At 40.9% G+C, this 10,226-nt stretch overlaps 1 protein-coding gene across 7 annotated transcripts in view; it reads right to left on the minus strand.

The window, feature by feature from the left end:
• LOC123846700 (cytochrome P450 2C21) overlaps nucleotides 1-10,226 on the minus strand; it is a 48,337-nt gene that overhangs the window by 19,715 nt on the left and 18,396 nt on the right. For 2 of the 7 annotated variants that reach the window (XM_064595049.1, XM_064595050.1), the window contains 4 exons: nucleotides 8,317-8,405; nucleotides 5,344-5,506; nucleotides 3,601-3,750; nucleotides 250-410 (listed from right to left, as the gene is read on the minus strand). In XM_064595049.1, coding sequence (XP_064451119.1) covers nucleotides 250-410; nucleotides 3,601-3,750; nucleotides 5,344-5,464 — 432 coding nt within the window. In that variant the 5' untranslated portion in view covers nucleotides 5,465-5,506; nucleotides 8,317-8,405. Of the gene's footprint in view, nucleotides 1-249; nucleotides 411-3,600; nucleotides 3,751-5,343; nucleotides 5,507-8,316; nucleotides 9,727-10,226 lie in introns of those variants that run through there. The other 5 variants (XM_045878467.3, XM_064595047.1, XR_010412530.1 and 2 more) reach the window with 4 other exon arrangements.

Here is a 10,226-nt window from a genome sequence, read left to right on the forward strand (position 1 = left end):
GATCATGACCTGAGCCGAAATCACCAGTCGTATGAGTGGTATATGAGCCATCCAGGCACCCCACTATATTTCATGTTTTAAACTTCATTTCAATACATTAAATTGATTTGATAACTCACTAATTGGTTGCAAATGATAGTTTGTTAAACATAACTGTAGCCACTTGGAAACAGGACAAAGGGATGAGGTAAGCATGAGCAATAGGTTAGTTAGAAAATTATTTCCCATTTAAGGGAAACTTGACCTTACCTGTATCCAGGAGGTGCTTAAAATTAGGAAGTTTTCCTGAAAATATTCTATCAAGGTTAAGAATGTTTTATCATCATACTCAAAACGATTCTGGAAAATAATGGAGCAGATGATATTGCAGGGAGCACAGCCCAGAAGGAACGCAGGATCACAGGGAGATGCTAAAACAAAGAAGTTAAAAGTTAGAGCACAATTTTCATATAAATCTTAAGCTGACTGTTTAAAATGATTGAGAAGGGTTGACTTCTGGGAGTCTTTTAAGTATAGGAAATCCCTGGGCATGTCATCATCACTGTAAAGTCAACATGCCTATAATTTATTGTTTCCCCAAATGAAGCTATCTAATCCAGTCCATTTATTAATTTTCCCCACATATCCTATTTACTTTATTCTCCAAATAAGAGCCACAAGATAATTCACAAGAAGGAGGTCACATAAAAATATCTTGAAAGGTGTAAAGTTTAGCTCTCAGTGTGAATATTTCTTCACAATGTCCGTAGGAAGCTGAACAACCTAATAAAAATTTCAGGAGACTGGAGAGACTCGAAACCATTATTTTAGAAAACGTAATTGAAAAGTTGGGTGTGCTTTTCTTGTAGAAGAGAACGATAATGAGAGCAATTGGAGTTCCATTTGGATATTTGAAAAAATATATTTAGTAATGGAACCAGGCTTCCTATATATAATATAAAGCATGGCTCCATGTTTTGATGTTCGGTTGCAGACAACTTTTGAACCTCACCTTTTCTTCTTCAGTTCACATCTGGGCAAGCTGATAAAAAAGCTCAAGTGCTCCTTCCTTTGGAAGCAGGACATTTAAACTATACAAGCATTGACTTGCACACAGGAACTCGTTCTCTACCCTATCCCTTAGCCACCATAAACACATCAAGCCAGTACCTTTCCCTGATCTCTCAAACTGGGATTTTGTTTTTGTTTGTTGTATATATTTTTTAAGATTTTTAAAATTTATTTTTTAATTTTTATTTATTTGACAGAGACAGAGCAAGAGAGGAAACACAAGCAGGGGGAGAGGGAGAGGGAGAATTAATGTGGGACTTAATCCCAGGACCCTGGCCTCATGACCTGAGCCGAAGGCAGACTCTTAATGACTGAGCCACCCAGGCGCCCCTGTTTTTTTTTTTTTTAAGATTTTATTTGTTTGAGAGAGGGAGAGAGGAGCAGGGTGAGGGGCAGAGAGAGAAGTACAAGCAGACTCCTCGCTGAGCAGGGAGCTCGACACAGGGCTCCATCCCAGGACCCTGGGATCATGACCTGAGCCGAAGGCAGAAGCTTAACCAATTGAGCCACTCAGGTACACTCAAGGTGTTTCTTAATCTGCTTAGGAACCAGTGCCCCACCCCCACCCTCCACAGAAAGCCTCATTTTGTGAGTCACAGACTTTTTACATCCAAATGGAGTGTGTGTGGTACGAATACTCTCAACATCGAAACCAGTTGGGGTGGGAGGTACATCTTGTCTCTGTCACCTGACTGTTAAATCACTATAACTCCAAAAGGAAAAAAAAAAAATTAGCGGGGATCAAAAAGTAGAAGTTATAAGGAAAAATGTTCTGCTCAACATGTAAAAGAACCTTTCAATAGTCAGAATTACCCAGTGGTGAAATGGGTTACCCAAGAGTCTGGGGTCCCATAGCTTGGTGGGATTAGGCAGAATCTGGGTGAGAGTAGGTCAGGAGCATCCAAATAATGGATACTGTAGTAGTCTGTTAATAATTTTTTAAAAAGATTTTATTTATTTATATGACAGAGACACAGCAAGAGAGGGAACACAAGCAGGGGGAGTGGGAGAGGAAGAAGTAGGCACCCTGCTGAGCAGAGAGCCCTATGTGGGACTCCATCCCAGGACACTGGGATCATGACCTGAGCTGAAGGCAGATGCTTAATGAATGAGCCACCCAGGTGCCCCAATAATGTTCTTGCTAAACAAAAATTAAACATGTGAAAGTATTTAATATATTAAATTGAAAGTTTACAAAACCATATACATTTGTATCCCTTCTTCTGCCAGGTCTCCCACCCATTCCTCTGTAATAATATACATCAAAAGTCCAAATGATATTCATTGACACTCTACTGTCACAACTTATTCCAAGGAAGAAACAAGAATCATGCAAATATTTGTAATAATTACATTTTTTATATTAATAGCAGCAAAAGAAAAAAGAGGTGAGGACAAGCTGTCTGGACAATACATAACATGGGTTAAAAAACACAATGGCAGGGGCGGCTGGGTGGCTCAGTCAGTTACGCGTCTGACTCTTGGTTTCAGCTCAGGTCATGGTCTCAGGGTCGTGAGATCAAGCCCTGCATCAGCCTCCATGTTGAGTGTGGAGTCTGCTTAAGATTCTTTCTCTCTCTCCCTTTGCCTCTCCCCACCACTCTCTCTCTCTAAAATATATATATGTGTATATGTATATATATGAAACACAATGGAAATTCACCATATATAAAATAGCATTATTTAGTTGTAAAATATTTCAATATCGAGGTTCAAAAAACCACATATATCTGATGATCCTGATCTTACTCCTTTCCTGCCAAGTCTCCTGCCCACCCCTTCTCTTCCACCTCCCCTCCCAGTCCCGCACGTGCATACACAGAGCCAACTCGTGCTACTGAAGCTCCCTCCATTCATAACCATACTCCTCCAGGTGAGCCATAATGCAGCCCTAAGCACTGAGAAGGGTTTGCTGTGAATCCTACCACTGAAGCACCAGTGCTCCCCCCAACCCCCAGTTTTACTAAGATAAGATTGACAGCACTGTGTAAGTTTAAAGTGCCCAGCATAATGACTTCACACACATTTATACTGAAATGTTTGTGATGTTCTCAAGAAGTTACTAGGGACATTACTTCATTTTTCAAGGTATTACGGCCAAAACTACTAGTTCATTACCAAAATCCACGTTCTCCCCATTTTCCTCTGCACGCAGATAACCACATTTCCCAGTGCCCCTTAGAGTTGGTGTGGCCCTGAGACGGAGTTAGAGCCCATGGAATATGAAAGAAGTTTGGTGTGCCATTGACATACCTGGCTTACTGAAAACACAATTTGCTCTTTTCTTTGTTCTTTGCTCCTTCTGCTACCATGCAAAAAGATGAATTACGAGTGACCCAGGAAGCCACGTGTTGAAGAAAGACATCAGGGTTCCTATCAACCTAGAGCCTGAGAAGGCTGTTATGCCAACCACTTCACCTCTTACTACTGTTACGTGAGCAAAAAAGCAACTTCTATGGTGCTTGAGCCATCAGATCTCGCTGTAGCCTATCTGAAATAGCATATAGTCTTCCCAAACTAGTACTGTTAATTACATAAAGAAAGACACACCATTGGTTTTTTTTAATGCTTCCACCAGACACAAGGCTTCCTCTTGAATTCTGTCTTCAATAGTCTTCTTTCCTATCCCCATTTTCCGCAAAATCGTGATGGAAAAACGTCGGGTTAGCTTCCATCTTTCTCCATTGCTGAAAATAATTCCTATCAGAAAGAGAAAGAGAGAGGAATGACCTCCATTACGATGAATTCCAGCTGAGAGTCTTTTATCTCAGAAAATGATAATCACACTTAAGCAGGGATGTAAATAGAGTGGTGTCAGCCACAGGAATTTCCAGTGAGCCCTGCTTCACCCACCTCCTGTTTACCCAGCCTAGTATCTGTCAAGACTCTGGGTTTGACATATTACCCAACTCTTCTTCATCTGATAGCTCCTTCAAACCTCAGGATAACTCTGTGAACCAAGTGTTTTGTCCCCATTTTACTGATGATCATGGAGGCCAAATGCTTGCTCTGTGATCACACTGGTAATAAATCATGGTGAGTCCAAGTGTAGGTGACATTTTCAGGGCTGGTTTTTGTACACTGTGAATGAATTGTGGGAGAGGCAACAAACAGAGTCAATTCTCAAGAGAAGGAGAGAGCACTTGTGCACTGGAAAGAAGTTCATGAAAATCTATTCCTCATTTTCCCATTTCCCCTCTGTTTGTTAAATCTTTTCCATGAAATATGGTCTTAACACCAAGGAAGTTCAATCAGACTTCCGGAGCCAGGACAAGATTAGGAGAAAAAGTAATTTTCAGGAAACTTGTCCATAAAGATTTTAAAGAACGATGTAGAGGAGGAAGTGGCCCCATTCAGGCCTTATCTCTTTTTGCAGAAACCCAGCGACCCACCAGAGGCCTGGACAGCTTAAGGCGAGCTCCAAAACAAAGGGAAGACAGTTCAAGTACTTTAGTTTAAAAAGCTTTTTCTAGGATCACTTGCAATCCATATGTACTCATCATGGGTTTGTCCGTAATCATCTTCTCAGAGCATATTTGTGCTTTATGCTTTGTATTCCATTGGATTCAAATATTTCTTGTAGTTTTTTTTAGAAGGGTAAAAGATTGAAGGCAAGGCTGGAAATATTTCAAACCTATGTTGGCTCCATGCACACTATGGGACTTTCCTAAAATAGTCTCTTGGCAACCATGACTCAGGCCAGAAAGCAAAATGTTTGGTGACTAGGACAATTGAGTCATTTTCCTCCTTTCTCTTTTCTCTCAGTCTCTTATTATCTTAACTGAAATAACACTATCTTAACTGACCATAACTTAAAGTGAACACAAATTCATAGAATGTTAACAGTTAGATGATTTGCTTTCATTGCATCTAGTGTTTCACGAAGACATTGTGTGTCCCCTTCATTATCTACAATATGGATTAATGATCCTTTATAGAAAAATGTTGGGATGGGGCACCTGGGTGGCTCAGTTGGTTAAGCAGCTGCCTTCGGCTCAGGTCATGATCCTAGGGTCCTGGGATCAAGCCCCACATCGGGCTCCCTGCTTGGCAGGGAGCCTGCTTCTCCCTCTCACGCTCCCTCTGCCTACTGCTCCTCCTGCTTGTGTTCCCTCTCTCTCTGCCAAATAAATAAATAAAATCTTAAAAAAAAAAAAAAGAAAAGAAAAATGTTGGAATATGCTGTTTTCTCTAAATAAATTTCTCTAAATACTTACAATTTCTCTGTCCCTTAGCCTGTTTGGAGTCTTTGCAACTTACACACCCACATACATTCTCCAAATTGAGACATACCAAATCCCCGGCTGGTCCAGTCCACCACTGGGAAAGGGCCTCTGCCAGAAAACGCCTCACCCCGATCAATCAGAGCTTCCTTCACCGCTTCATATCCATATAACACCACAGTGGGCTTCATGCCAAAATACACCGTGAACACAGGGCCATAACTCTCTGCTAGCTGGGAAAGGAACAGGAGGTACAAGAGTAGTAGAATTTCAAAACTAGGAATGTAGATAAGTGAGGTAAATAGTTTTAATCTTACCAAAGAGACATTTTAATATTCACTCACCCAGTGTAAAAGATTTCAACTTCTAGAACTGGTAATTTAATAAATCACATTAAGTAGTAATTACCATTATATTGTTAGTAACACTAGTACTATTATCATCATCAACAGTTTATCATTTATTCAGTTCCTACTATGTGACACGGAGTGTATTATGGATTTTATTCATATTATTTTATTAACTTTTATCTGCCAAACCTATAATTGCACCAAATTTTTCCTTCCTTCCTATAGTTATAATAAATGATGTGTTTCTCAGGACGCCTGGGTGGCTCAGTCGGTTAAGCAACTGCCTTTGGCTCAGCTCATGATCCTGGAGTCCCGGGATCGAGTCCCGCATCGGGCTCCCTGCTCAGAGGGGAATCTGCTTCTCCCTCTGACCCTCCCCCCTCTCATGCGCTCGCTCTCTCAAATAAATAAATAAAAATATTTAAAAATAAATAAATAAATAAATGATGTGTTTCTCATCCTGTTTAAGGGATGTTCTTTCTCTTGCCCTCTGTGTAGATTCTCACAATCATCCCTCATTATCCACCCCCCCACATCTTTTTAGCACCAGAGATCTTGAGATTTTAGTAATACATAGGAACCTGGCAATATAGTCACTGACATTTCCCAGCTTCCCTGTGTGGCCATGTGACTAAGTTCACATGAACTGCTATTAACAGAAATGATGTGTGCAAATCCTACATGACTGCATAAATGGTAAATGCATGCCCTCCATCCCTTCCCCTACCCATGGAATGAAATGACAGCATGGAGATAGCTCCACTGTGTCCCTGCATAGGAGAACAATAGCCTAGGCACCCAGGATGATAAACTATAAGACTGAGAAAAGCTGGTTCTCTGGATGACCTCAAGGAAGACAGGCAGCCCAATAGCACTCACCTCTATATCATTCTGTAAGACAGAAATAAGCTCCTGTCTTCTTTAAGCCATTATGTTATTGGGATCTTTCTGTGATGGCCAATTATTTGGTATTCTAAACGATGTAGGACCTACACACTTCCAACTTATCCAAGGTTTGAGTCCACCTGCTACCTTACAATTCATTCTCCATAAAGCAACCAGAGTGATCTTTTCACAAGGCAAATGCTAACATGAGAGTCCTTTTTAAGTACATTAATGGCATCACATTGCTCTTAGGCTAAGATCAATATATTTTTTCTTAAGTAGGCTCCAAGCCCAGCATGGAGCCCAACACAAGGCGTGAACTCACAACCTGAGATCAAGACCTGAGCTGAGATCAAAAGTCGGGTGTTTAAACAACTGAGCTACCCAGGCACCCCTAAAAACCAATATTCTTTTTTTTTTTAAGATTTTATTTATTTATTTGACAGAGAGAGACACAGCGAGAGAGGGAATACAGGTGAGGGAGAGGGAGAAGCAGGCTTCCCGCTGAGCAGGGAGCCCGACATGGGGCCCGATCCCAGGACACTGAGATCATGACCTGAGCTGAAGGCAGACGCTCAACAACTGAGCCACCCAGGTGCCCCAAAACCAATATTCTTAAAAGCCTTGAAAGACCTGCATGCTCTGGCCCCTACTTACTTCTCCAATCTCATCCCACACCATGTTTTTATTTACTCTCTGGTCTATAAGCAAATTGGTCCTTTCAGAGACACCAACAAGTAATTCTCCTCCAGACTGAAACAGCCTGGAACAAACTTATATCTGTATTTTGTGTGCTTAATCCTTGATCATTCTTTAGATCTCAGCTCCAGCTGCACTTCCTCGGAGAACTCTTTGTTGACTGTTCCTCCCATCCCTGCTCCTCCAAGCTGCATATCCTCTTGCTACTGTGCCCCTATTACGTGGTTTATAATCACACACTCATTTGCATGATTACTTTACAAATACATGCCCTGCCCTCTAGACTATAAATTCCATAATGCTTGGGTCTTTTTTTTTTTCATTCACCATTGAAAAGCCCCAGCATCTAACAGAGTGCCTAATACAAAGTAGGCATTCAGTAACTTGATCAATATATGATATACTCAAGGACCATGTGCAAAATACAATTATTATTCACATTTTAAAGAAATGGAAATTAAGGCTCAGAGAGATTTTTTTAAATTTGCCCAATGCTGTGAGTTTACAAGCGGACGAGCTGGGGTGCTGACAAAACCTCTTTGAATCCATAGCCCCAAACACAGAAAGGAGCTTCCAGAGGCTGTGTTCTGGTCACTAGCTGTCTCAGAGAAGACAGATTTCAGACAATTCCTTCAAGATTTAGAGAGCTATTGCTATTTAAATAGCTAGAAATAGAGTAGTTATTCACTCACTCATCGAGCAAATATAATAGAAACTGAAAAGTATGGAATCTTGAGTTATTTCCTAGACTTAAATCAATGTTAGCTTTTAGGAGACTTTTAGTATTGTGACGCTGTAAGTCATTAGAACTTTTATGTTTTTTTTAATTGAAAGCAGTTTCATTGCCATTAGGGTTTAGCAAAGAATAATTACTAAAAAGGAAACCTGGTCACAATATGGACAGGGAATTCCTTCTTTTTGGCAATTTCAACAATCATCTCATGGATCTCATTCCCTTCTGGCAGACTTCCAGCTTAAAGTCATGTCTGGGTATCCAAGGGACCCTTCCCGTTCAAACCACTTCCTTAAAGTATGGCATCTGGGACCATATTTCATTTAGATATAGCACTATAACTGCAAACAATTGGAAGGAACGTAATCATACTTGCCTTGCTTAGGGATTTGTTGATGTTCTTAATATTTATCTGTAGAATGTTTCCAATGATTGGGAGGGGAGTGGGGCCAGGCGGCAGCTTCCCTTTGGCACGGTTACAATTCCACAGAAAGAAAGGAATCAAAAAAGAAAGACATATCACCAGAACTATGAAGAGATCCATTGCTGTGCTTTCTCTAAATGCAGTTGAAAGCTTGGAATACAAGAACTTTATAAATACTAAGTGCAAGCTGATCATCAATCCTGTTTTGAACTTTTGGATAAATAATCATTTTATCTTCAGTGGACTCTGACCCACTGGTAAAGATTAAAATAAAACCAGTCACCTCAGTATTGGTAAGTATCTAGGTTTTCAGTGGCAATCCCAACTAAAAAAATTACACTTCTTCAGAGATGGTCATATTTTAATTGTAAAATTGAAAGCCATCAGATTTTCAAAGAGCTGGAATTCATGATCTTGACCACTGATGAAAGAGAATATCTCATGTCAAAATTTATCATTATGTGAGCAGAAAAAAGAAGCACTCTCTCAGTGCCTTTTCCCAGAAAATCCAAGAAAAGGCCAGAATTAAGAGAAAGAAAGGAGGAGGCAGGGTAAAAAAGGATATGGGGAGCTAGTCACCCCTAGAGCAAAGAAGAGATAACCCAAATCTCTTGACAAAGCCCTTTTCCATGTCAGGAGTTCTGACACAATCAACTGCCAAGGGGGATGCAGGATCAACAGACAGTTGATAAGAGCCAGGAATCTACCAAATCAAGGAGAGAAATCACTCAACAGTGGAAAGTCCCTTGGCTGCATATCACCCATCCTTCCCCCCTGCACATCCATTTCCAGTGAGGGTCCTATAACCAGAGCCTACATTGCTTGTTCTCAATATACTCAATATACTCCAGCATTCAATACTATGAATATTTGAAAGTGTCTAGGAACTCACAGATATGAACAAAATTTCAAGACTCAAAGATATTTGAGGGGGAATCCTTTTACACTGCTGGTGGGAATGCAGCTGGTGCAGCCGCTCTGGAAAACAGTATGGAGGTTCCTCAAAAGTTGAAAATAGAGCTATCCTATGACCCAGCAATTTCATTACTGGGTATTTACCCCAAAGATACAAATGTAGTGATCTGAAGGGGTATGTGCACCCCGATGTTTATAGCAGCAACGTCCACAATAGCCAAACTATGGAACGAGCCCAGATGTCCATTGACAGATGAATGTATAAAGAAGATGTGGTATATATACACAATGGAATACTACTCAGTCATCAAAAAAATGAAATCTTGGGCGCCTGGGTGGCTCAGATGGTTAAGCGTCTGCCTTCGGCTCAGGTCGTGATCCCAGGGTCCTGGGATCGAGTCCCGCATCGGGCTCCCTGCTCCTTGGGAGCCTGCTTCTCCCTCTGCCTCTCTCTCTCTCTGTCTCTCATGAATAAATAAATAAAATCTAAAAAAAAAAAAAAAAGAAATCTTGGGCGCCTGGGTGGCTCAGATGGTTAAGCGTCTGCCTTCGGCTCAGGTCATGATCCCAGGGTCCTGGGATCGAGTCCCGCATCAGGCTCCCTGCTCCTTGGGAGCCTGCTTCTCCCTCTGCCTCTCTCTCTCTCTGTCTCTCATGAATAAATAAATAAAATATTTTAAAAAAAAATGAAATCTTGTCACTTGCAATGACATGGATGGAAGTAGAGGGTATGATGCTAAGCGAAATAAGTCAATCAGAGAAAGATAATTATCATATGATCTTATCATATGTGGAATTCAAGAAACAAACAGAGGATCATAGGGGAAGAGAGGAAAAATAAAACAAGACAAAGTCAGAGAGGGAGACAAACTATAAGAGACTCTTAATCATAGGAAACAAACTGAGGGTTGCTGGGGGGGAGGGAGGTGAGAGGATGGGGTAACTGG

This window comes from Mirounga angustirostris, unplaced genomic scaffold (genome assembly GCF_029215605.1).
Source record: "Mirounga angustirostris isolate CCGP_5_RB_7025 unplaced genomic scaffold, mMirAng1.0.hap1 SCAF_6, whole genome shotgun sequence".
In the NCBI taxonomy this organism is placed as follows: Eukaryota; Metazoa; Chordata; class Mammalia; order Carnivora; family Phocidae; genus Mirounga; species Mirounga angustirostris.